At 60.9% G+C, this 26,333-nt stretch overlaps 2 protein-coding genes across 3 annotated transcripts; one reads left to right on the top strand and one right to left on the bottom strand.

Moving 5' to 3' along the window:
• Positions 1 to 1,681: 1,681 nt before the first annotated feature.
• CACNB3 (calcium voltage-gated channel auxiliary subunit beta 3) lies at positions 1,682 to 9,296 on the top strand. Of its 2 annotated transcripts, XM_064734879.1 has the most exons (14): positions 1,682 to 1,843; positions 1,993 to 2,085; positions 4,748 to 4,870; positions 4,953 to 5,075; positions 5,152 to 5,267; positions 5,335 to 5,399; positions 5,491 to 5,510; positions 5,678 to 5,758; positions 5,933 to 5,991; positions 6,079 to 6,188; positions 6,275 to 6,426; positions 6,503 to 6,598; positions 6,678 to 6,827; positions 8,166 to 9,296. In XM_064734879.1, exons 1-14 carry the CDS (start codon positions 1,802 to 1,804, stop codon positions 8,451 to 8,453), a joined length of 1,518 nt encoding a protein of 505 aa, XP_064590949.1. In that variant the 5' UTR covers positions 1,682 to 1,801; the 3' UTR covers positions 8,454 to 9,296. The 2 variants fall into 2 exon arrangements, with proteins under 2 accessions (XP_064590949.1, XP_064590950.1); XM_064734880.1 differs by lacking the exons at positions 1,682 to 1,843; positions 1,993 to 2,085 and adding an exon at positions 3,563 to 3,714.
• A 178-nt stretch (positions 9,297 to 9,474) lies between these two features.
• Positions 9,475 to 26,257, bottom strand: DDX23 (DEAD-box helicase 23). Its single transcript, XM_064734878.1, is given in 18 exon segments — positions 9,475 to 10,054; positions 11,729 to 11,903; positions 12,697 to 12,805; positions 12,899 to 13,050; positions 14,572 to 14,814; positions 19,459 to 19,636; positions 20,372 to 20,517; positions 20,616 to 20,719; positions 20,722 to 20,829; positions 21,791 to 21,939; positions 22,021 to 22,133; positions 22,206 to 22,339; positions 22,418 to 22,556; positions 23,015 to 23,080; positions 23,872 to 23,968; positions 24,083 to 24,181; positions 24,971 to 25,176; positions 26,136 to 26,257. Coding segments are annotated over 17 exon segments (2,442 nt in total). The 5' UTR covers positions 26,136 to 26,257; the 3' UTR covers positions 9,475 to 9,830.
• Positions 26,258 to 26,333: the final 76 nt, after the last annotated feature.

The raw sequence follows: 26,333 nt of genomic DNA, 5'->3' as shown, positions 1-26,333 counted from the left end.
CGCACCGACACGGCGGGGACAGCGGGGCCGGGGGTCCGCACAACCCCCCGAGTGTGTCCCTTACACACCCACCCCAGTGCCCCCAGCGCCTTCCCCGTGCACACATCCCGGTGCCCCCTTGCACACGCACTGCACACCCTGGCACACGCGTGTTGCACGCTCACGCACACGAATCTCTTTGCACACCCGCGGCCAGCGCACACACCTACACGCACGCATCCCCTTGCACACGCACACACACAAACCCTTACACACACAGATTTTGCACATACACGCCCTCCTTGTGCATTTACACACCCTTGCACATTTACACGCCCTTGCACATTTACACGCCCTTGCACACTCAGGCAGCCCCGTTATGCACTCCCATATAGACATAGAGATTTGTGTGTGCAAACACACGAATCCCCGTGTTCACACACCTGTGCAACCCCTTAGGCACAGCAGGTGTGCACGCAGGTGTGGGTGCGCACACACAGCCCTTACACACGCAGTTTGCACACGCATCCCTTGCACACACACAGACACAGGGACACGCACCTCCCTCACCCACACCCCACACACTTCACACACTCTGCCTTGCACACACACGTACACCCACCCCTTGCACACTCACCTTTACACATACACAGCCCTTACACACACCGCCCCACCTTCACACACACAGCCCTTGCACGCCCCCCGTTATAGCCCCTTTACACACTCACAGCCCCTCTTACACGCACCCTCACCCTGACCCACTCTTTACACACTCACAGCCCCCCTTGTTTGCACACACACCCTGACACACCTCTTTACACACTCACAGCCCCTCTTGTTTGCACACACCCTGACACACCCCTTACACACTCATAGCCCCCTTATTTGCACACACACCCTCCTTGCAGCCCCCCCCCCCATTTCCTCACATCCTCAAGCCCACCCTGGCACGGGGCCCCCCATCCCCGGTACCCCACTCGTGTCCGTGGCACCGGCCCTGCCCCCACCCCCATGGCAGCACCTCCCGTATCCCCCCTTCCCCTTCCCTTCCCCTTCCCTTCCCTTCCCTTCCCTTCCCTTCCCTTTCCCCTTCCCTTCCCTTCCCTTCCCTCCCCCGCAGCGGCGGCGGCGCCGGGCCCCGGGGAGCGCTGATTAATCATTAATTAGGAGCCGCCGGCGGGGCCGTGTCCCTGCGGCCCCACGCGGAAGTCCCGACGCGCGGGAGGGGGTGCGGGGCTCCGTGGGGCTCCCGGTGCACCCGCGGTCCCGTTCAGCCCCTCCAGATGCCGCAGCACCGGGACCGGCCAACCCCCGTGGGCTGCGAGCCCCCCACGGCCCCGCCCGCCCCACGCGGGAGTCCCCGGGGGCGTAACCCCATAGCGGGGGGGATGCCCCGGTGTGGGGGCGGCAGACAGAACCGTGGAACGGGCACGGTGACAGCGGGAGCCGTCCCGGTGGGATGCGGGCGGAGGGGCTCCCGCATCCCCGCACACGCGTGGGCAGGGCTGCGGCGGCCCCCGGGGGGCTCCCGTTGCCCGGTACGGCGCCGCCGGCGCCCGCAGCACTGCGGGTTGTGGGCAGGCTCCGCTGCCGGTGCCTCCCGGTGGCTGCCCAGCTGCGGGGGCGCGGAGCGGCCGCCGCGGGGATGGGCGCGGGGGCGGGCGGGCGGGGGCGGGGACGGCCGGGACGCCCCGGCGGCCCCGTGTGATGCGGAGCGCGGCGGTGGCGGCGGCGGCGCGGCCCTTCCCCGCCGAGCGCCGCGGTCCGGTGTGGGGCTGCCCCGCCGGGATCCCCGCGGCTCCTCCGGTGGGCGCCGCCGGGGATGTCCGCCCCGGCGCAGCCTGACGCTTCCGGCTCCTTCCAGGTGAGCGCACCGGAGCCTTCCCGGCCGTGGCGGGCCCCGTGCGGCCCGGTTCGGTTCCGCCCGCAGAGCCGGGGGCCGCCGGTGATGGCTCCGCGGCGGGGCCGAGCCGCCCGGAGCAGCCCGGTGCTCACCGCCCGCTCTCGCCGCAGAGCCCCCGGAGGCTCCCGAAGCGCAAGAGCCGCTTCAAGCGCTCGGACGGCAGCACCTCGTCCGACACCACCTCCAGCATCCTCCGCAGGCAGGTGAGCGGGCCGGCACCGGTACCTACACGGGCACCGAGACCGGCACCGGCACCGGGGCGGGGCAGCCTCGGCAGCCCCGGGTCCGCCGCTGCTGCGGCTCCGCATTAACGCGCGGAGCCGGGGTGGGGAGCGGGGAGCGGCCGAGCGTCTCCCACCCCAACCTCCGCACTGGAGGGAGCTCGGGGGCCGCCTCCGCCCCGCCGCTCCCCCGGGACCGGGGCTGGGCGCCGGCACCGGGCACCGGTAGCATCGCAACAGCCGCTCCCCGCGGCTAAAAATAGCGAGTGCTGCGTCAGGGCCGGGCCGGCGGCGGGCACCGGCACTGCGGCGCGGGGGGCGGCCCCGGGAAACTGAGGCAGCGGAAGGGGACCGGGCCAGGCGGGGCTGGAGAAGCGGCCGCGGGGCTCCCCTGCCGCTCCCTCAACCGGCGGCACCGGGCCGGCTCCCCGCGCTGCCCGGGAGAGGCACGGAGCTCCCCGCCGCCCCTCCGCCGGTGCTTCGGTGTCCTCCGGCCCCGAGCTGCGCCCCCTCCCCGGCCGCCGGCGGTGAGCGGGTACCGGGGAGGCTCCGCGGAGGGCGGGGGGTTCCGGTCGGGGCGGCCCCGGGGGCGCAGAGCGGCCGGAGCATCCCGAGTCCCTGGTGGGGCAGCGCCCGCTGTTCCGGTACTCCCGGTACCCCCGGGGACCCCGCGACCCGGCCCAGCGCCCGGCGCGGCCCCTTCAGCACCTCGGAGAGGGCCCGGCTGGGCCCCGCCATGTGCCCGGTACCGGGGCCGGTTCTCCATTCTGGTGCCCGGCGCCGGTGTCCGCGGGCGGTGCCGCCGCTGGCCGAAGCCCCCACCCCGCCGAGCGCTGTATCCCCCATATCCCCGGGCCGGCCGGGAGCTGTCCCGGGCCGGTCCCGCCGCTCGGTAACGGGGCGGGCCGGCCCGGTCCCCCGGGACCCGTGGCTGCCCCCCTCACGGGGGCGGGAGGGGGGGGGGGGGCGCGGCGGGGGGGGCGGGAGCGGCTCCGGCCCCGCCGCAGGGCTCGCCCTGCAGACGGGGCTGCTGCCGGCTCGGGGCAGGACCGGAGCCGCTGCACCGGAGCATGGAGGTACCCACCGGGACCCCCCCGCCGCCGCCCCGGAACCCCGAGCAGGCTGCACAGCCCCTCCGCCGCTGCCCCGGGACTCTGCTCTCACCCGGAGCTCTCTTAGCAAACTATCCCCCCCCTCCCGGGGCACCGGGAGCTGCTCCGGTGACCGGTCCGGGTGCACCTCACCGGGACCGCTCCGGTCTCCCGGTTGCCAGCGCAGCCCCCCTCGCTGTCCCCACCGGAGAGGGGCTGGAACCTCCCGCCAGCACCGGGAAGGGGGAACGGCGACCCCCAACAGCACCCACCCACCCACTCCCCCCACCGGGCTGAGCGGCGGGGGCGGCTCCGTGAGCCCCGGGGGGGCGGTGGGAGGCGGGGGCGGGGAGGGGCGGGGAGGGGCGGCGGCGGCGGAGCGGGCAGGGCCAGCCGGAGCCCGAGCCGCAGCCGGAACCGGAGCCGGTGCCGGTGGAGCGGGGCGGGCGGGGGGGGCTCGGCTCGGCTCGCCCCGTCTATGTCGTTTTCTGACTCCAGCGCTACCTTCCTGCTCAACGAGGTACCGGCTCCGGTACCGGCTCCGGTACCGGGGGGAGCGTGCGCGGGGGGTCGCGGTGGGTCCGGGGGGGAGCTCTGCGCCCCCCGGGGTGGTGATGGCGCACGAGGGGGCTGCGCCTCGCGGGGGGGGGGCCGTGCCCGGTGCGGGGCTCATGCCCGGTGCGGGGGGGGCTGTGCCGCCCCCCGGCCCTTTGTTCCTCGCCGCCGCCATCGCTCCCGTCCCCCCCCAACCACCGGGACCGGGACTGGGCGGGGAGAGAACCCCGATCCCCACGGCCGGGGGGGCTGCGTTGGAGGGGGGGGGGGGCGTGCGTGAGGGGGGGGCTGGGGATGCTGTACCGGGGGATTCCCTGGGGATAACGGGGGGGTCGCGCTGGGGGGGCAGCCCCGGAACGCTGCGGAGCCACCCTGGGCATGCTGGGGGTGGGTGGGGGATGCTCGGGGCGCGGTGACGATGCTGGGGGGGCCGTGCTGGGGAGGCCATGTTGGGGGGGGCTCTGATGGGATCCATTTTGCCCGGGGGGGGGAGGTGCAGGGGGGGTCCGGGCTCCCCCCGGTGTGAGCGGGGTGGGATGTGCAGGTTAAGGGGGGGGGGGGGGGCGCTGAGCTCAGCTCGGCAGGGCCCGGGGGCCTCGGGGGGGGCTCAGCCACATTCAGGGACCTATAAATATTTCACCGCAGCTTCTGCGCCTGTTCCCGGCGCAGCGGGCGGTGGGTAAATACCGGAGCGGCGGGGAGGGGGAGCCGGGGGTGCTGGGCTGAGCACCCCAGGGTGGCGGTTTGGGAGGGGACAGGGGTAAGATTCACATCTCAGCCTGACAAGGGGCCTCTCCCCATCCCTGAACCTGCGGGGGTCTCCCCTGCGACCCCCCCAGCACATGGGGGCTTCACCCCAGGGCAGCTGTGCTGGGTGATGCCACCTGACACAGAGGTGATGCCAGCGCTGGAGGGGGGCGGCAGGGTCCCCTGCCGAGGTTGGTCCCTCGTTGTGGGGGTCCCCTGGCAGCCCCCCGGCACTGACCCCGCTCCCCCAGGGCTCGGCGGACTCCTACACCAGCCGCCCTTCCCTGGACTCCGACGTGTCCCTGGAAGAGGACCGTGAGGGCGCCCGGCGCGAGGTGGAGAGCCAGGCTCAGCAGCAGCTCGAGAGGGCCAAGGTACGGATGGGGAGACGCCCAGGGCACGGCTCGGGGCTGCCGCCGGGGCCCAGGGGTGCTGATCCCCCCCAAAATCCCCCAGCACAAGCCGGTCGCCTTCGCTGTGCGCACCAATGTCAGCTACTGCGGGGCGCTGGATGAGGAGTGCCCGGTGCAGGGAGCCGCCATCAACTTCGAAGCCAAAGATTTCCTGCACATCAAGGAGGTCAGCTGGGGTGCAGAGGGGTCTGCTCGGCGCCAGGCACCTCCCCTGCCCTCACCTCTGCCCTGTCCTCGCCCAGAAATACAGCAATGATTGGTGGATCGGGCGCCTAGTGAAGGAGGGGGGGGACATCGCCTTCATCCCCAGCCCCCAGCGCCTGGAAGCCATGAGGCTGAAGCAGGAGCAGAAAGCCAGGTAGGGACGGGACCCCCGGCCCCGCTCTGGGACCCCCAACACCCGCTCACACCGCCTCGTTCCCCAGGAGAGCTGGCAATGCCTCGGGCCTCGGCGACAGCGGGAGCCGGCGATCGCCTCCCCCCTCCTTAGGTAAGGGCAAATCTCGGCCCAGGGGAATCGCGGGGGTCCTGAGGGGGTCCCCACTTTACTGTCACCAACCTCTGTCTCTTCTCTCCCCAAGCCAAGCAGAAGCAGAAGCAGGTGAGTCCCAGGTGGGGAGGGGGCTGTGGCTGTGAGCAGAGACCCCCCCTCTTTTCCCTGCCCGTGGGGCTGGGAGGGCTCTGGGGTGCTGTGAATGGGCTCGATGCCCCCTCCCGGGCTGGGGGTGGGGACGCAGGGCACTGACACCCGCCCGTGTCCCCCTGCAGACGCAGCACATCCCACCCTACGACGTGGTCCCCTCCATGCGGCCCGTGGTGCTGGTGGGGCCCTCGCTGAAGGGATATGAGGTACGGATGGGGGGATGCGGGGTGGTGGCCTGTGTCCCTTGTCCCCTCCCTGGCCACGGTGTGCCGGCAGAGGGCAGATGGCGCGGCCCGGGGTGGTGGCACGGTGCTGAGCGGCTGCCACCTCCCCGCCGGTGCCATCTGCCGCGGCTCACCGCGCTGGCGGCCCCTCGGCAGGTCACCGACATGATGCAGAAAGCGCTCTTCGACTTCCTCAAGCACAGATTCGATGGCAGGTGAGAGCATCACCCCGCCCTGAACCCCCTCCTCGCCCGGCCTGCGGGCCCCCCCCAGGTGCCCACGGTGTCCCTGTGTCCCCTCAGGATCTCCATCACCCACATCACAGCCGACCTGTCCCTGGCCAAGCGCTCCATCCTCAACAACCTGGGCAAGCAGGCCATCCTGGAGCGCTCCACCACCCGCTCCAGCATCGGTGAGGGTTCAGGCTCCCCCTTTGGGGTGCAGGGACCCCCTCCCAGGGCCAGCCCAGCCTCACACGCCCCCCCCGTGTCCCCCCAGCCGAGGTGCAGAGCGAGATCGAGCGAATCTTCGAGCTGGCCAAGTCCCTGCAGCTGGTGGTGCTGGACGCTGACACCATCAACCACCCAGCCCAGCTGGCCAAGACCTCCCTGGCACCCATCATCGTCTACGTCAAGGTGTCCTCCCCCAAGGTGAGGGGGCACCACGGCTCTGGGGGGGTCCTGGCTGCCCCCCCGCGGTGCTGTCACCCCCCTGTCCCCTCCCCAGGTCCTGCAGAGGCTCATCAAGTCCAGGGGGAAGTCGCAGGTGAAGCACCTGAACGTGCAGATGATGGCAGCCGACAAGCTGGTGCAGTGCCCCCCGGTGAGCCACTGTCCCCCAACCCTGGGGATGCCAGGGGGGACCCCCAAACCCTCCCTGAGCCCTCTCACCGCCCCCCCAGGAGCTCTTTGATGTGATCCTGGATGAGAACCAGCTGGAGGACGCCTGTGAGCACCTGGCTGAGTACCTGGAGGTTTATTGGCGTGCCACGCATCACCCACCACACGCCCCCCACGCTGTGCCCTCGCCCACCGGCCTGCCAGGCCTGCAGGTAACGCCATGGCACCGCCCTGGCAGCTGGGGGGACACAGAGCCCCCACACTGTCCCCATGCCCCCCTCCCTGCTCCCCACTGGAACTGGGGGCACACAGCCCCCCCCACACTGCTCCCTACGGGCAGTTGGCACAGGGCTCCAAAGATGGGGTGGGGGGCACACAGAGCCCTCTCTCTGTTCCACATGGACACCCAGCACAGGGTGCCAGGGCCTGGGGGGCACACACAGCCCCCTCCCTGCTTCCCATGGACACCCAGCACAGAGTGCCAGGGCAGAGGGCACAGAGCCCCCTCCCTGCTTCCTATGGACACCCAGCCCACGGTGCCAGGGCCTGGGGGGGGCACAGAGCCCATTCCCTCCTTCCCACGGGGATCCTGCCCACGGTGCCAGGGTCGGGGGGGGACGACCCAGCCCAGGGTGCCAGGGTCGGGTGGGGGGCACACAGAGCCCTCCTCTGTTCCACATGGACAGCCAGCACAGGGTGCCAGGGCCTGGGGGGCACCGAGCCCCCTCCCTGCTTCCCACAGGGATCCTGCCCATGGTGCCAGGGTCGGGTGGGGGCACAGAGCCCTCTCCCTGCTTCCCATGGACACCCAGCACAGGGTGCCAGGGCCTGGGGGGCACACGCAGCGCCCTCCCTGCTTCCCATGGGGATCCTGCCCATGGTGCCAGGGTCGGGGGGGGACCCAGCCCAGGGTGCCAGGGTCGGGTGGGGGGCACAGAGCCCATTCCCTGCTTCCGATGGGGACCCAGCCCAGGGTGCCAGGGTCGGGGGGGGGACCCAGCCCAGGGTGCCAGGGCAGGGGGGCACACACAGCCCCCTCCGTGCTTCCTATGGGGACCCAGCCCAGGGTGCCAGGGCCTTGGGGGCCACAGAGCCCATTCCCTCCTTCCCATGGGGACCCAGCCCAGAGTGCCAGGGCAGAGGGGGCACAGAATCCATTCCCTGCTTCCCATGGGGATCCTGCCCACGGTGCCAGGGTCAGGAGGGGGGACCCAGCCCAGGGTGCCAGGGTCGGGTGGGGAGCACAGAGCCCATTCCCTGCTTCCTATGGGGACCCAGCACAGGATGCCAGGGTTGGGGGGCACACAGAGCCCTCTCTCTGTTCCACATGGACACCCAGCCCAGGGTGCCAGGGCAGGGGGGCACAGAGCCCATTCCCTGCTTCCCATGGACACACAGCCCAGGGTGCCAGGGCCTGGGGGGGCACAGAGCCCATTCCCTGCTTCCTATGGGGACCCAGCCCAGGGTGCCAGGGTCGGGGGGGGACCCAGCCCAGGGTGCCAGGGCAGGGGGGCACACACAGCCCCCACCTGTGCACCCCCTGCCCGCAGAGCCAGCAGCTGCTGGGCGAGCGGGGCGAGCACTCTCCGCTGGAGCACGACAGCCTGATGCCATCGGACGAGGCGGGGGACACCTCGCCCCAGCCTTGGGGGGCCACATCCCAGCGCAGCTCCCGGCACCTGGAGGAGGAAGAGGAGTACGGGGACCCCTACCCCGACCTGTACCAGCCCCACCGGCACCACCACGGCAGCGGCCCCGGCACGCCGGAGCGCGCGGGCGAGCGCAACCACGACAGGAACTGGCAGCGCAGCCGGCCCTGGGCCAAGGACAGCTATTAGGGCTGGCATAAGGGTGGGGGGCACGGCTGGGAACCAAACCCCGGGCGCTCCCCGCCTCGCCCCAGCCCCGCGCTGGGGGTGCTCAGACAATCGAACTCAGCACCGGCAGCTTCCTCTGGCCCGGCCCCACCCCGGGCGTGATTTCAGCCATAAGCACAGCGAGGTTGGGGGGGTCAGGATGCCCTGGGAGTCCCCGAGGAAGTTTTGGGGAGCCTGGGGACAGACACACGCCTTGGCCGTGCCTCAGTGTCCCCCCCACCCATCACAGGTCGGCTCATTCTCCGCAGGGCAGCTGCCACGGACAGTGGGTGCCCCCCCCCGATAAAAAGGGGAGGTAAGGAGAGGGGGGGGCGCTTGTAGCAGCATCCCCCAGCCCGCACAGAGCCGAGGAAGGAAGGGAAGGTGCCTGCTCACCCCCCCCCCCCCCCCCCCGGGACCTGGCCTGCCCCCTGCCCACCCCTGCATGGGACCCCCGGGAGGAGCGGCTCTCACCGCTCTGCACCGATTCCCCCCCGCCCCCGGTCACCCCGGCCCCGCCCCCGGCACGGGGAGGGTCCCACGGGGGCTGCCCGGGCTCTGGGGGCTGCTCCACCACGCTTGCACCACCCACTGCCCTGTCCCCATTGTCCCCATGCTGTCACCGCACGTCACCACAGTCCTGTAAATACGGCGCCCACCGCCCTCCAATGGGGGTCCTGGCGTGGGCTGAGCCCCCCCCGCGGCCATTATTGGTGGGAAAAGGGGGGGGCAATGGGGTGGGGGCCACAGATTTGTTATAATTTCTTTTGTAGAAAGCACTGATTTCCCTGTAATTGGTTTCAGAAACACACACGAGTGCTCAGAGCTGCCTGGTGTCCGTGTCTGCGGAGGGGAATGTGGGGGAAGCTGATTTGGGGAGGGGGGCTCTGAGCACCTCCAAATGCTCCTTTAGGGCACTGCTGGCTTCTGTCCCCATGGGAGGTGGCACCCAGGGGCTGGCAATGCCACCCAGGGAAGGGAGAGGATGAGGAGGTGACACCGGTAACGCCGCTGCCGGTTTATTCCTGCAGCCTGGAGCTTCAGCTACAAAAAAAAAAGAAACCCCAAAAACCCAAAGGATGAGGTGCAGACAGCTCCCAGGACAGCCAGAAAAACCCAGCCCCACCCTGGCAGCAGGGAGGGACCGGCCCCCAAACAGCCTCCAGCAGCTCCTCCGATCCGTGGGGAAACTGGGAAGGGGACTGGGAGAACAGGGGGGACAATTTGGGATAATGCCAACCCCAATCTCTGCTGGTGGGCAGTCCCGGGGTTGCACAAGGAGCTGGCAAAAACAACAGCCAGAGCAGTCCTGGCAGCCCTGCTGGCCCTGCTGTGCCCAGACGGGTGACAAAGGGACCCTCAGGCAAAGATGGTTTCCTCCCGCCGCTTCTTGGTGAGGATGGTGCCAGGCTTGTGCTGGGCATCGGGGTGGTTTGCCAGCTCTGGTGGGCACGAGGACACGGGGCTCTCCAGGATGGCCTGTTTGAGGTCGTAGAACACCGTGGAGTCCTCCTTGGTGAGGAAGGTGATGGCCACGCCGCTCTTCCCCGCTCGGCCCGTCCGCCCGATGCGGTGGATGTAATCTGGGAGATGGGAAATGAAGGGTTAAGTGCGGGCAGTGCCAGGGCTGGGCATTCCCTGCACTCCCAGTGCCCGGGCTGGGCATTCCCTGCACTCCCAGTGCCCGGGCTGGGCACCCCACAGACCCCTCAGTGTGGCAGCACTGGGGATGGGCACCCCACAAGTGCCAGAACCAGGGCCAAGTACCACCCACACCACCAGTACCCATGCTGGGCACCAACAGTGCCCCCAGTAACAGGGCCAGGCACCTCCTGCCCTCCCAGCACCAGGGCTGGGCACTCCCTGCAGCATGCCCTGCACTCCCAGTGCCAGGGCTGGGCACCCCACAGACCCCTCAGTGTGGCAGCACTGGGGCTGGGCACCCCACACACCACCAGTACCCAGGCTGGGCACCTACAGTGCCCCCCAGTACCAGGACCAGGCACCCCCTGGACTCCCAGTACCAGGGCTGGGCACCCCCTCCATCCCAAAAACAGGGCTGGGCACCCCCATAACCTCAGCACTGGGGCTGGGCATCGCCCACACCCTCAGCATTGGAGCTGGGCATCCCCTACACCCTCAGCACCAGGGGTGGGCACCCCCCACACCCTCAGCACCAAGGGTGGGCACCCCCCACACCCTCATCACCAGGGCTGGGCACCCCCCATAACGTCAGCACTGGAGCTGGGCATCCCCCACACCCTCAGCATTGGAGCTGGGCATCCCCCATAACCTCAGCACTGGGCATCCCCCACACCCTCAGCACCAGGGGTGGGCATCCCCCATAACCTCAGCATTGGGGCTGGGCATCCCCCACACCCTCAGCACTGGGGCTGGGCACCCCCATAACCTCAGCATTGGGGCTGGGCATCCCCCACACCCTCAGCACCAGGGGTGGGCACCCCCACACCCTCAGCACTGGAGCTGGGCATCCCCTACACCCTCAGCACTGGGGCTGGGCATCCCCCACACCCTCAGCACTGGGGCTGGGCACCCCCCACACCCTCAGCACCAGGGCTGGGCATCCCCTACACCCTCAGCACTGGGGCTGGGCACCCCCCACACCCTCAGCACCAGGAGTGGGCATCCCCCACACCCTCAGCATTGGGGCTGGGCATCCCCCACACCCTCAGCACCAGGGCTGGGCATCCCCCACACCCTCAGCACTGGGGCTGGGCATCCCCCACACCCTCAGCACCAGGGCTGGGCACCCCCACACTCTCAGCACTGGGGTGGGCATCCCCCACACCCACAGCATTGGGGCTGGCACCCCCACACCCTCAGCACTGGAGCTGGGCATCCCCCATAACCTCAGCACTGGGGCTGGGCACCCCTTCCATCCCAAGAACCAGGCCTGGGCACCCCCTCCATGCCAAGAACCAGGCCTGGGCACGCCCTCCATGCCAAGAACCAGGCCTGGGCAGCCCCTCCATGCCAAGAACCAGGCCTGGGCACCCCCTCCATGCCAAGAACCAGGCCTGGGCACCTCTGCACCCCCTTTGGTGAGGGCAGTAGCAGGGCCTGGCACCCCCTGCACACCCAGTACCAAAGCTGGGCAACGTCACAGCCTCTTCAGTGTGGCAGCACCAGGGCTGAGCAACCCCCAAAGCCCCTGCAGGGCAGGGAACACCAGGACCAAGCCCCCCAGCATGGGCACAGAGCCCCCAGTGCCCCCCTGAGTGCCCCCCAAGCCTCACCCTCGATGTTCTTGGCCATGTCGTAGTTGACCACCATGGAGACGTCGTGGATGTCGATGCCACGCCCGGCCACGTCCGTGGCCACCAGGATGTCCTTGGCTCCAGCCTTGAGGTTGGAGAGGGCGAATTCTCTCTGCTCCTGGCCCTTGCCACCGTGCAGGGTGCAGGCATTGTACTGTGGGAACAGGGCAGTCAATGGGGGCACAGATGTATTTGAGAAAAATCCTTTGCTTGGGATTTCTCCTCCTGAGAAGCTGAGAGGCCTCAGGAACAAAATGTCAACATTGATTATCTGCTGCTGTGGGATGCAACAGGGGAATCTGTGATTGGCCTATGTTAGCTGTTTCTAATTAATGGCCAATCACAGTCAATGATTATCTGCTGCTGTTCAGACCCCTCCAAACACCACCACATTTGGTGACCCCAAGTGATGAAAAATTCCACACATCCCCACGTGGGGATGAAGGGGACGGGGCTCAGGGTGACCCCCTGTCATGGATATATTTGATGAAAAATCCTTTCCTTAGAATTTCTCCTCCTGAGAAGCTGAGAGGCCTCAGGAACAAAATGCAAACATTGATTATCTGCTGCTGTGGGATGCAACAGGGGAATCTGTGATTGGTCTCATGTGGTTGTTTCTAATTAATGGCCAACCACAGTCAGCTGGCTTGGACTCTCTGTCTGAGACACAGACCTTTGTTATCATTCCTTCTTTTTCTATTCTTAGCTAGCTTTCTGATGAAATAATTTCTTCTATTCCTTTAGCATAGTTTTAATATAATATATATCATAAAATAATAAATCAGCCTTCTGAAACATGGAGTCAGATCCTTGTCTCTTCCCTCATCCTGGGGCCCCTCTGAACACCACCACGTTTGGTGACCCCGAGGGATGAAAAATCCCACACATCCCCAGGTGGGGATGAAGGGGACGGGGCTCAGGGTGACCCCTTCCCAGCCCAGCCTCACCCCCATCTTCTCCAGGGACTTGGCCAGCACATCACAGCCCTTCTTCTGGTTGACGAAGATGATGATGGGCGGGTCGAAGCCTTGCTCCAGGATGGCCAACAGCTTCTTCCTGTAAGAGCACAAAGAGAAGGAGGAGGAGGAGGAGACAGTTGGGCAAAGAGATGCTGAAGGCTCAGGCCACCCCTAAATCCGTGCTGCTCACCTTTTCTCGGATTCAGACATGAGGAACACCTTCTGCTCCACCCTCTCGTGGGGTTTGCCAGCAGAGCCGATGTAAACCACGGCCGGGCGCCGCAGGTAACTGCGGGCCAGGCGCTCCACGGCCGGGGGCATGGTGGCTGTGAACATGACAGTCTGCAAGGCAAGGGCACAGGGACAGCCTGTCAGGGGGCAGCGTGCCCCCAGAGAGGAAGGAAAGATCCTGGTGGGGCAGGGAACATCCCCAGTGAGGAAGGAATGGTCCTGATGGGGCAGGGAACATCCCCAGAGAGGAAGGAATGATCCTGGTGGGGCAGGGAACATCTCCAGAGAGGAAGGAATGATCCTGGTGGGGCAGGGAACATCTCCTCAAGGAGCAGGAACATCCCCAGTGAGGAAGGAATGATCCTGGTGGGGCAGAGAACATCCCCTCAAGGAGCAGGAACATCCCCAGAGAGGAAGGAATGATCCTGGTGGGGCAGGGAACATCTCCTAAGGAGCAGGAACATCTCCTCAAGGAGCAGGAACATCTCCAGAGAGGAACGAATGATCCTGGTGGGGCAGGGAACGTCTCCTCAAGGAGCAAGAACATCTCCAGAGAGGAAGGAATGAATCCTGGTGGGGCAGAGAACATCTCCTAAGGAGCAGAAACATTCCCATGAGGAAGGAATGGTCCTGGTGGGGCAGGGAACATCCCCAGAGAGGAAGGAATGATCCTGGTGGGGCAGGGAACATCCCCTCAAGGAGCAGGAACATCCCCAGAGAGGAAGGAATGATCCTGGTGGGGCAGGGAACATCCCCCAAGGAGCAGGAACATCCCCAGTGAGGAAGGAATGATCCTGGTGGGGCAGGGAACATCTCCTCAAGGAGCAGGAACATCCCCAAAGGAGCAGGAACATCCCCAGTGAGGAAGGAATGATCCTGGTGGGGCAGGGAACATCCCCAAAGGAGCAGGAACATCCCCAGTGAGGAAGGAATGATCCTGGTGGGGCAGGGAACATCTCCTAAGGAGCAGGAACATCCCCAGTGAGGAAGGAAAGATCCTGGTGGGGCAGGGAACATCTCCAGAGAGGAAGGAATGATCCTGGTGGGGCAGGGAACATCTCAAGGAGCAGGAACATCCCTCAATGAAGTAGGAACAACCCCATGGAGCAGGAACATCACCCATCGAGCAGGAACATCACCCAGTGAAACAGGAATGACCCCAGTGGGGCAGGAGTGTGATCCTATGGAGGAGGAACATCACCCATGGAGCAGGATGATCCTGCAGTGAGGTAGGAATGCCTCTGATGGCGCAGGAATGTCCCCATATGGAGCAGGAACATCCCCATGGAGCAGGAATGACCCCAGAGGGGCAGGAACATCTCCCAGTGAAGAGGAATGACCCCAGTGGGGCAGGAATGTGCTCCTATGGAGCAGGAACATCCCCATGGAGCAGGAATGACCCCAGTGGGGCAGGATTGTCCCTCATGGAGCAGAACTGCCCCCACAAGGCAAAAATGTCCCTTTGTGGGGCAGGAATGACCCCTCATGGGGCAGGAACATCCTCTGTGAGGCAAGAACGTTCCTCCACAGAGCAGAAACGTGACTCCCATCCCCTCAACCCCTTCCCCAAAACCCCAAATTCTCCCTCCCACCCCACAGGAACCCTCCTAGACCCCCTTTACCCACACCCACCTGTCTGTACTTGTGCTTCCCGGACTCAAAGTTGGCCAACATCTTCTCAGGGTCCTCGGCCTCGTCGGTGTCGGGTTTCTGGTTGGTGACAGGCATGTGCTCCAGGATCTTCTGCACGTCAGGCTCGAAGCCCATGTCGATCATGCGGTCGGCCTCGTCCAGCACCACGTAGGTGCAGCGGCTCAGCACCAGGTACCGGTTCTCCAGCACGTCAATGAGCCGGCCAGGGGTGGCAATGACAATCTGGGGGCACAGGAGGGTTGGTGGCAACAGCTCAAGGCTGAGATGACCCCCTTGAGACCCCTCAACTTGTCAGGAAGTTCCTCTGACTGCCCTAGAAGCAGAGAGCTTCAAGGTCTCAGAAGACCTGGGCTCAGAATCGGACACCTCTGTGTGTCTGTGACAAGGAACGTGATCCCATGGAGAAGGAACATCCCTCAATGAAATAGGAGTGAACCCACAACTCTGTGCATCTTTGACAAGGAACGTGATCCCATGGAGAAGGAACATCCCTCAATGAAATAGGAGTGAACCCACAAAGACACCTCTGTGTGTCTTTGACAAGGAACATGATCCCATGGAGAAGGAACATCCCACAATGAAATAGGAATGAACCCACAACTCTGTGCATCTTTGACAAGGAACGTGATCCCATGGAGAAGGAACATCCCTCAATGAAATAGGAGTGAACCCACAAAGACACCTCTGTGTGTCTTTGACAAGGAACGTGATCCCATGGAGCAGGAACATCCCTCAATGAAAGAGGAATGAACCCACAGTGACACCTCTGTGCATCTTTGACAACCCCAGTGGGGCAGGAACGTGATCCCATGGAGCAGGAACATCCCACAATAATGTGGGATGAAGTCAGATATATAATAAAGTCAGAATGAACCCACAAAGACACCTCTGTGCATCCTTGACAAGGAACATGATCCCATGGAGCAGGAACATCCCTCAATGAAATAGGAGTGAACCCACAAAGACACCTCTGTGTGTCTTTGACAAGGAACATGATCCCATGGAGAAGGAAAATCCCTCAATGAAATAGGAATGAACCCACAACTCTGTGCATCTTTGACAAGGAACATGATCCCATGGAGAAGGAACATCCCACAATAAAGTCAGAATGAACCCACAAAGACACCTCTGTGCATTTTTGACAAGGAACATGATCCCATGGAGAAGGAACATCCCTCAATGAAATAGGAATGAACCCACAAAGACACCTCTGTGCATCTTTGACAAGGAACATGATCCCATGGAGAAGGAACATCCCACAATAAAGTCAGAATGAACCCACAAAGACACCTCTGTGTGTCTGTGACAAGGAACATGATCCCATGGAGAAGGAACATCCCTCAGTAAAGTCAGAATGAACCCACAAAGACACCTCTGTGTGTCTGTGACAGGGAACATGATCCCATGGAGCAGGAACATCCCACAATGAAATAGGAATGAACCCACAAAGACACCTCTGGGTGTCTTTCACAAGGAACGTGATCCCATGGAGAAGGAACATCCCTCAATAAAGCCAGAATGAACCCACAAAGACACCTCTGTGTGTCTGTGACAAGGAACCATGGAGCAGGAACATCCCTCAGTGAAATAGGAGTGAACCCACAAAGACACCTCTGTGTGTCTTTGACAAGGAACGTGATCCCATGGAGAAGGAAAATCCCACAATGAAATAGGAATGAACCCACAACTCTGTGCATCTTTGACAAGGAACATGATCCCATGGAGAAGGAACATCCCTCAATGAAATAGGAATGAACCCACAAAGACACCTCTGTGCATCCTTGACAAGGAACATGATCCCATGGAGCAGGAACATCCCTCAATGAAATAGGAGTGAACCCACAAAGACACCTCTGTGTGTCTGTGACAAGGAACATGATCCCATGGAGCAGGAACATCCCACAATAAAGTCAGAATGAACCCACAAAGACACCTCTGTGCATTTTTGACAAGGAACATGATCCCATGGAGAAGGAACATCCCTCAATGAAATAGGAGTGAACCCACAAAGACACCTCTGTGTGTCTGACAAGGAACCATGGAGCAGGAACATCCCTCAATGAAATAGGAGTGAACCCACAAAGACACCTCTGTGTGTCTTTGACAACCCCAGTGGGGCAGGAAGGTGATCCCATGGAGCAGGAACATCCCACCATAAAGTCAGAATGAACCCACAAAGACACCTCTGTGTGTCTTTTCCACGGGTTAAAAAATTGGTTTTAACAATTTTATTTTTTTAAAAAAACAATTTTGAAAAGTAAACTGGGAGCGGGAGATGGGATTAGGATGATTTTCCTGTCATTCAGCTCCATTAATTATCCCATCATAAAGGCAGACAAGCACCCATGGAAACAATTATCAATTTTGTGTGAGGAGTTACAAACTACAAGAGTTTGAATAGAATGGTAGTGAATTTGTCACAGGTTGAAAATGTTGAATTTTGGGGTTTTTAGAATGGGGGTTCAGGAGGCAAGATGGAGGCTTGTCCAGTCTTTCTCCTTCTCCTTCTCCTTGGCCTCCATCTTCTGCTGTGATGGTGGCACTTTTGGGTTGGTTTAGAGTAGAGACAAACTGTCTAACACAGGTGATAGGATTGGAAAATTATTGTAAATAATGGTTTTAGTATAAAAAGATAACACCACCCCAAGGTGTTCAGTGTGCCATTGTTCCAGACTGCAAGGCAAGATGTGTTCTATTGCCATCTGTCTTTTGTCAGTGGGCAGTTTTTCCTTATCTCTTCCACAATCACTCCTCCCTCAGGAGGGGACATCTGATAACAGCTATTGGATGTCACTGCATGGCTGATAAGAACTGCAGCATCCCATTGGGAGATGTGAGCCCAGGGGGAGGAGCCAAACATTCCTACCTGGATATAATCTGAGATTTCAAACATTCCTACCTGGATATAATCTGAGATTTCAAACATTCCTACCTGGATATAATCTGGGATTTCAAACATTCCTACCCGGATATAATCTGAGATTTCAAACATTCCTACCCGGATATAATCTGAGATTTCAAACATTCCTACCCGGATATAATCTGAGATTTCAAACATTCCTACCCGGATATAATCTGAGATTTCAAACATTCCTACCTGGATACAATCTGAGATTTCAAACATTCCTACCTGGATACAATCTGAGATTTCAAACATTCCTACCTGGATATAATCTGAGATTTCAAACATTCCTACCTGGATATAATCTGGGATTTCAAACATTCCTACCCGGATACAATCTGAGATTTCAAGCATTTCTACCTGGAATAATCTGAGATTTCAAGCATTCCTACCGGATATAATCTGTGATTTCAAACATTCCTGCCCGGATAGAATCTGAGATTTCAAACATTCCTACCCAGATATAATCTGAGATTTCAAACATTCCTACCTGGATATAATCTGGGATTTCAAACATTCCTACCTGGATACAATCTGAGATTTCAAACATTCCTACCCAGATACAATCTGAGATTTCAAACATTCCTACCCAGATATAATCTGAGATTTCAAACATTCCTACCTGGATACAATCTGAGATTTCAAACATTCCTACCTGGATATAATCTGGGATTTCAAACATTCCTACCCAGATATAATCTGGGATTTCAAACATTCCTACCCGGATACAATCTGGATTTCAACATTCCTACCCAGATATAATCTGAGATTTCAAACATTCCTACCTGGATACAATCTGAGATTTCAAACATTCCTACCCAGATATAATCTGAGATTTCAAACATTCCTACCTGGATATAATCTGGGATTTCAAACATTCCTACCTGGATACAATCTGAGATTTCAAACATTCCTACCTGGATACAATCTGAGATTTCAAACATTCCTACCTGGATACAATCTGGGATTTCAAACATTCCTGCCTGGATATAATCTGAGATTTCAAACATTCTGACCTGGATATAATCTGAGATTTCAAACATTCCTACCCAGATATAATCTGAGATTTCAAACATTCCTACCTGGATATAATCTGAGATTTCAAACATTCCTACCCAGATATAATCTGAGATTTCAAACATTCCTACCTGGACACAGTCTGGGATTTCAAACATTCCTACCTGGATATAATCTGGAGGTTCTGGAATACCAGCACGGCTTCTCCACTGGATTTCCCAGAGGAGCAGCAGCTGCCTCTTCTTCCCCATTCTTCTTCTTCCATTCTGAGGAAGACTCCACCCTTCTCTACAGATCCCTGCTCCAGCAGAACCACCCCTGACACTGCAGGAGGGCTGAGCCACAATTCCAATGGGACTGCTGCCAACACCCTGACCCACAGGGTGTCAGGTTGGGTTCTGACTCTCAGTGTTATTCTAGTTTACTGCATTGTTTATTTTATCCTTTTATTTTCTTCCCTATTAAAGAACTGTTATTCCCTGCTCCCATATTTTTTGCCTGAGAGCCCCTTAATTTAAAATTTATAGTAATTTAGAAGGAGGGGGTTTACATTTTCCATTTCAGAGGGGGCTCCTGCCTTCCTTAGCACACACCTGTCTTTCCAAACCAAGACAAACTGTTATTCCTGCTCCCATATTTTTTGCCTGAGAGTCCTTAATTTCAAATTTACAACAATTCAGAGGGGAGGGAGTTTACATTTTCCATTCCAGGGCCAGCTCCTGCCTTCCTTAGCACCCACCTGTCTTTCCAAGCCAAGCCAGCCATGAACCAACGTGCTGGACAGATCTCAGCAGGTCGGAGAAAGAATGTTCAAGATCACAAAAAATAAACAACCTCGAGAAAGAAAGCCAAGGAACACTGGCTTCTTCTTCACTCTCAGGGCTGGGAAAAAGAGATTTTCCAACACCTGGGGGTCATCAAAACACCAGAGACCCCTGAGCACTGACCTCGCAGCCCATGCGGAGCCGGAAGCCCTGGTCCTCGCGGGAGATGCCGCCGATCACGGCCACGGTGCGGATGCCCAGGGGTTTCCCAAATTTGATGGTTTCCTCCTCAATCTGCTGGGCCAGCTCACGGGTGGGGGCCAGGATGATGGCGTAGGGTCCCTGGTCTGATTCCTCGATGCTGCAGGATGGCAGGAGATGGTTGTGTCACTCACAGTGCCATGTGTGTGCCCTCCAGTGTCACCCCATGCCATCCACCATGTCACCCTGTAACCGTGCCTCAATCCCCTGACAGTGTCACCCTGTCACCCCATCCTGTCACCTCCACAGTGTCATCCTATCCTGACCCCTGTGCAGTGTCCCCCTGCCACTCCCCTTGTCCCATGGGCAGTGCCACTCTGCCACTCCCCACCATGCAATGGGCAGTGCCACCCTGCCACTCCCTGTGTCCCACGGGCAGTGCCACCCTGCCACTCCCCCTGTCCCACAGGCAGTGTCCCCCTGCCAGTCCCCCTGTCCCACAGGCAGTGTCACCCTGCCACTCCCCCTGTCCCACGGGCAGTGTCACCCTGCCAGTCCCCCTGTCCCAGGGCAGTGTCACCCTGCCACTCTCCCTGTCCCACAGGCAGTGTCCCCATATCCCATGGGCAGTGCCACTCTGCCACTCCCCACCATGCAATGGGCAGTGTCACCCTGCCAGTCCCCCTGTCCCACAGGCAGTGTCACCCTGCCAGTCCCCCTGTCCCAGGGGCAGTGTCCCCATGTCCCATGGGCAGTGCCACTCTGCCACTCCCCACCATGCAATGGGCAGTGTCACCCTGCCAGTCCCCCTGTCCCAGGGGCAGTGTCCCCCTGTCCCACGGGCAGTGTCCCCCTGCCAGTCCCCCTGTCCCAGGGGCAGTGTCCCTGTCCCCACCGGTCGATTTTGGGCAGGGTGGTGATCCACACGAGCAGGGGGATCAGGAACGCCGCCGTTTTGCCGCTGCCGGTCTCGGCCACGCCGATGATGTCGCGGTTCTGCAGCCCGATGGGGATGGCCTGGCGCTGGATCGGGGTGGGCTCCTGCAGGGGGGAGCAGGTTGGCAGCAGAACTTCCCCTGTTCCCCCTCTCCAAACCCCCCTGCCCGCCCCTTTTTCCCCCCTCCCCAGCTCCCCCTCACCTTGTATCCACACTTGTCAATGACCTCCAGGATGTGGGGGGGCAGGGAGGAATCCTTCCAGGAGCGGATGGGATTTGGGATCTTGCCCCCCTTGGTGGTGATGTGTAATCTAGGAAGATGCGCAGTCCCTGGTCGGTGATCTGTCCAGTTCTTCTGGGAAGTGCGCAGTGCCGGTCGGCACGCGAGCTTGGCCCGCTTCTTGCGAGGTGAGCGGCTGCGGGGGGAAGGGGGTGTGGGAAAGGGGAGGTGGGGAAGGAGATGAGGGAGGGGAAAGGGAATGGGGAAAGGGAATGAGAGGGAAAAGGGGATAGGAATGGGGAAGGGATGGGAAAGGGAATGGGGAAAGGGAGAGGGAGAAAGGGAGAATGGGGGGAAGAAGGAGGAGGGGGAAAGGGAGGGGGAAAGGGAATGGAAGGGAAAAGGGAATGGAATGGAAGGGAAAAGGGAGGATGGGGAAAGGAAGAGGGATGGGGAAAGGAAGGGGATGGGAAAAGGGAGAGGGAAAGGGGAAGGGAAAGGGAGGGGATGGGAAAAGGGGGGGAAGATAGGGAAAGGGATGAGGAAAAGGGGAGGGATGGGGAAAGGGGGATGAGGAAAAGGGAACGGGAAAGGAGAATGGGGAAAAGGGGATAAGGAAAGGGATGGAGAAACGGAGAGGGATGGGGAGAGGGAAAAGGGAATGGGGGAAAGGGATGAGGAAAAGGGGATAGGGAAAGGGGGATGAGGAAAGGGAGAGGGAAAAGGGAATGGGGAAAAGGGAATGGGGAAAAGGGGAAAGGGAAAAGGGGATAGAGAAAAGGGAACGGGGAAAGAGGAAAGCATTATGGGGAGAAAGTAATAGGAAACAGGAGATGAGGGAAAAGGGAATGGGGAAAGTAGGATAGGAAAAGGAGAATAAAGGAAATGGGAGAGGGAAACGTGACAGGAGAAATGGGGATGAGGACAGACAGATGAGGGAGGGGGACGAAGGAAGGGAATGAAGGCAGGGAAAGGAAAGGAACAACAAAAGGGAGTGAGGAAGGGGAAGGAGAAAGTGGATAAGGCTCATCCTGTGCCTCTAGAACCCTCCTGCCAATTACCTGCAGGACCTGCTGCAGCCCAGCTCCACATCCCAACCAAGCTAAGCCAGCCATGACCCCACACACCCCTCAGCACCCTCCCAGCTTCCCCAAAACCTCACTCCTCCTGCTCCTTCTCCTCCAGCGTCCTCCTCTTCTCCATCAGGTCCCCGTAGAAGCGCGACTGCTCTCGTTTCTGCTGCTTCAGGTCGATGCCGGCGATGAAGCCACGGCCCAGCAGCTGCACCTGGTGCCTCTCCTTGTACCTGGAGCAGGGTGGGAGCATCAGGAGCAGGCCCTGCCCCCCACAGGGACACCCCCAGCCCTCGGGGCACCCCAGAACTCACAGGGGGTTGTAGTCAATGGAGGTGTCCTCTGATGCATCCCACTCGAACACGAACTTGCGGTCGTTGAGGTGCCGCGTGCGCCGCCGCTTCTTCACCCCGCCCAGGTACCGCTCCTGCAGGACCCCAGGCTCAGTGGGACCCCTCCACCTTCCCCCCAGCCCCCCTGGATCATCCCCCAACCCCACCTTGATGGCGTGGAGCTCTTTGCTCTTGTCCTTCTCCTCCCGGATCTTCTGCCTGCCCTCCTCATCCTCGGTGCCGTTGGTTTCCCGCTCCATGCGCTCGCGGCGCTCCCGGCGCTCGCGCTCCTGGGGGTCTTCTGGGGAGCAGGGGAAGGGGCTCAGAGCCAGCACCCACCCCCAGGGCTGGGTGAGGGGCTCCAGGGATGAGTCCTTACCCAGCATCTTCCTGCCCATCTCCTGGAATTGTTTCCTCTTCTTCCTCTCCTCCTCCAGCAGCCGCTGCCGCTCCTCCACCTCCTGCTGCCGCCGCCGCAGGGCCTCGGCCTCCCTCTCTGCCTTGGACAGGAACTTGGGCTGGGATGGGAGAGAGGAAATGTCACATTGGGCCTGCCTGCCACCCCCTGGGCTGCTGGGGGTCCCCTCAGCCTTCTCTGATCCTTCCTGGGGCCCCCAGGCCTCCCCTTTCCCTCCTGTCCCTCTCTGGATCCCTGAGACCTCTCCACTCCCTGCCAGGGCTCTCTCTGCTCCCTCCCTGTGTCCCCTCCCCTCTGTGCCCCTCATCTTTCCCTCTTCCCTCCCAAGGCCCTTCTGCTCCCTCCTGGGGGTCCACCAGGCCCCCCATGTGCCCTCCCAAGTCCCCCAGCCCTCCCTGCTCCATCCCACGATCCCTCCCGGTGTCCCCTGGCACTCCCTGCTTCCTTCTGGGCTCCCTCTGCATCCCCAAGTTTCTCAGCCCTCCCTGTCCCCTCCTGGGGTCCCCACAAACATCCACACCCCCAGCAGAGGGAAGAGGCTCCTGCTCCTTCTCCCACCTTGGCTTCTGCCTCCTCTTCTGCCTTCTTCTTGGCCAGCAGCTCCTCCAAGGACAGCGGCTGGGCCTGCAAGTGAGGTCAGATGTCAGCACCACTCCTGGGGACCTGAATGTCCTGGAGCCACTCCTGGGGACCTGGATCCCTTGGAATCACTCGCCAGGTACCTCAATCCCCCTGGAGCCATTCTTGGGAACCTGGATCCCCCCTGGAGGCACTCCTGGGGACCTGAATCCCCTGGATCCCCTCCCCAGGGACCTGGACCCCTCTGGAGCCCCTCCTGGGGTCCTGAATCCCCCTGGAATCACTCCTGGGGACCTGGATCCCTTGGAATCACTCCTCAGAGACTGAGATCCCTTGGAGCCACTCCTTGGGTCCTGAATCCCCCATGAGCTACTCCTGGGGATCTGGATCCCCCTGGAGCCACTCCTGGGGACCTGAATCCTTTGGAACCACTCCCCAGGTACCTGGACCCCCCTGGAGCCACTCCCCAGGGACCTGGAGCCACACCCCAGGGATGCAGATGCCCCTGGAACCACTTGTGGGGACTTGAATCCCCTGGATCCCGTCCCCAGGGACCTGGATCCCCCTGGAGCCACTACTGGGATCCTGAATCCCCTTGGAATCGCTCCTGGGGACCTGGATCCCCCTGCAACCAACTCTTGGGGACCTGGATTCCCTTGGAATCACTCCTGGGGACCTGGATCCCCTGGAACCACTCCTGGGGTCCTGAATCCCCTGGAACCACTCCCCAGCAACCTGGATCCCTTGGAATCACTCCTGGGGACTTGAATCCCCTGGAACTCCTCCCCAAGGATCTGGAGCCCCTTCCATCCAAGCCCCATCCGCCCCCTCCTCACCTTCTCCTTTTTCAGGGCATTTTCCTCCTCTTCCTCTGCTTTCCGTGCCTCCCGATCCTTCCGAGACTTGGAGTCCTTCCCCCTGCCCGGGGACAAACTTCCAAGGGAAACAGCACCAGGAATAAGACACCAAGCACAGCCCTGGGGGATCCCAAACCTCCAGGGGATTTAGGGGAGAGCAGGAACCCCCCAAAGAAGTGACAGGACCCACCTGGACCGCTTACGGTCCTTGTCCCTCCGGTGCCCATCCTTGTCCCTGTCCCGCTCCTTCTTGCTGCGCTCCCGGTCCCGCTCCTTGTGCCGCCGATCCCTGTGGGAGAGCAGACTCAAAATTTTAAAAAGGAGCCTCTTTATATCCTCTTTAAAACAAATAAATACAGCTAATAAATTTTTCTTTATGCCCTCTTTATAATAAATAAACACGGTTAATCATTTTTTCTTTATATCCTTTTAAAGAGGGTATAAAGAAAAATTTAGTAACTAAAAGAAAGAGTATTAAGAATCACAACAAAATCTTTACAATATTTCTTCTCCTCTCACAACTTTTTATTTCCCACTGACAAAGCCATCAAAGCTCTTCCAAACCACAGGGATAAATCTGAGATTTGGTTATTTTGAGATTTCCTGGCCAATGCAGCAGTGAGTGTGGTGGGCTCAGTGCTGCCCAATCCCCAGGGCACTCAATCCTGCTGTGGGGCAGGGTGAGGAAGAAGGCAGAGCAAGTTCAAAATTTTAAAATTTAAAATAAATAAATACTGTTAATAATTTTTTCTTTACACTCTCTTTAAATTAAATAAATACTGTTAATAAATCTTTATAATAAATAAATACTGTTAATAATTTTTTCTTTATACCCTCTTTAAAGCAAATAAATACTTATCAATTTTTACACACATTTAAAAGAGTATAAAGAAAAATATATTAATAGCAATATATTTATTAATATAATAATTTTATAATTTATATAATTATATTTATTGATATAAAAATATACACTTATTATCAATAAAAAACCTTCACAGCACTTCTCCTCCCCTCACAACTTTTTATTTCCCACTGACAAAGCATCAAAGCTCTTCTCAAATCACAGCTGCCTCACCTCTCTGTGGACTTGGAGCGGGACCGGGATCGGGATCGGCTCCTCCGGCGCTCCCGGGATCGGTGGCGCTTCCGTTCCTTGGCCGGGGGGGAGCCCTTGCGCTCCCGGTCCCGTTCCCGGTCCCGTTCCGGAGAGCGGGAACGTTTCCTCTCCTCCTTCACCGGGGATGCGTCCCGATCCTTCTTGTCCGCCACTTCTCCGGCCATCTGTGGGGAGCGAAACACCGGGACGGTCAGGGGGGTACCGGGAGGGAAATTGGGGTGCAGGGAGGGAGAGAGAGGGGGTGTGAGATTCACAGGGACCCCAAGAAGGAGCGGGGAGGGCTGAGAGAGCATCAGGAGGGAACGGGGAGATGTCAAAGGAGCCGGGGAGGGAAAAACGCCGAAAAGAAGCAGGGAGAGCTGGGGGACACCGGGATGAGGGAAAGGGGATCTTCAGGAGGATGGAGAGAGAAAAGGAACCCTCAGGAGGGAAGGGGGAGAGAAAAGGGACCCTCAGGAGGATGGAGAGAGAAAAGGGACCCTCAGGAGGGAAGGGGGAGAGAGAAAAGGGACCCTCAGGAGGATGGAGAGAGAAAAGGGACCCTCAGGAGGGAGAGCGGGACCCGGGGAGAGCACAAAGACACCCTCAGGAGGGGGAAGAGAGAAAAGGAACCCTCAGGAGGATGGAGAGAGAAAAGGGACCCTCAGGAGGCAGTGGGGACCCGGGGAGAGCGCAAAGGGACCCTCAGGAGGATGGAGAGAGAAAAGGGACCCTCAGGACGGGGGAGAGAGAAAAGGGACCCTCAGGAAGGAGTGGGGAACCCAGAGAGAGCGCAAAGGAACCCTCAGGAGTGAGGGAGGGAACTGGGGGACCCCCGAAAGGGCACAGAGGGACCCCAGCAAAGCGCGGGAAGAGCTGGAAGGCCCCGAGGAGAGAAGGAAGAGGGAAGGGGGACCCCGAGAGGGCACAGGGAGCCCCCGGGAGTGAATGCAGGGAGCCCTGAGGGACCCCGGAAAGGCTCCGTGAGGCCCGGGGGACGCGGCGCAACGGCGCGCCAGGCCCTGCCGCTGGTACCCAGTACCGGGGCTCTGCCCGGTGCCGCGGCACCACGGCTGTGCAGCCCCCAGGCCCCTCGCTCGCTCCCTGCAGTGCCCCCGGCTCGCTGCCGCCGGTTCCCGCTCACCACCGCAGCCCCGCGTTCAGCGCCGCCGCTCCGCCGCCATGTCTGCCGGGCCCGCGGGGTTTACCGGGACGGCGCGGGACTACAGCTCCCGGCAGCCCTCGCGGCATTGGACTACAGTTCCCGGCATCCCCCGCGCGCCCCCGGCGCCCCTGCGCGGTCGCAGTACCGCCGCGCCCCGCGATCCTTCCGCCGCGCGGC

This window comes from Zonotrichia leucophrys, chromosome 29 (genome assembly GCF_028769735.1).
Source record: "Zonotrichia leucophrys gambelii isolate GWCS_2022_RI chromosome 29, RI_Zleu_2.0, whole genome shotgun sequence".
Lineage (NCBI taxonomy): Eukaryota > Metazoa > Chordata > Aves > Passeriformes > Passerellidae > Zonotrichia > Zonotrichia leucophrys.
This window is presented reverse-complemented; position numbering and strand designations above follow the sequence as displayed.

Bases quoted from the DNA above. Each gene is read 5' to 3' on its own strand.
- CACNB3 (XM_064734879.1), top strand. From the start codon at position 1,802: ATGTCCGCCCCGGCGCAGCCTGACGCTTCCGGCTCCTTCCAG. The intron at 2,086-4,747 runs GTGAGCGGGCCG...CCGCTCCCCCAG, and splicing joins CCAGCATCCTCCGCAGGCAG to GGCTCGGCGGACTCCTACAC. The intron at 6,427-6,502 runs GTGAGGGGGCAC...TCCCCTCCCCAG, and splicing joins TCAAGGTGTCCTCCCCCAAG to GTCCTGCAGAGGCTCATCAA.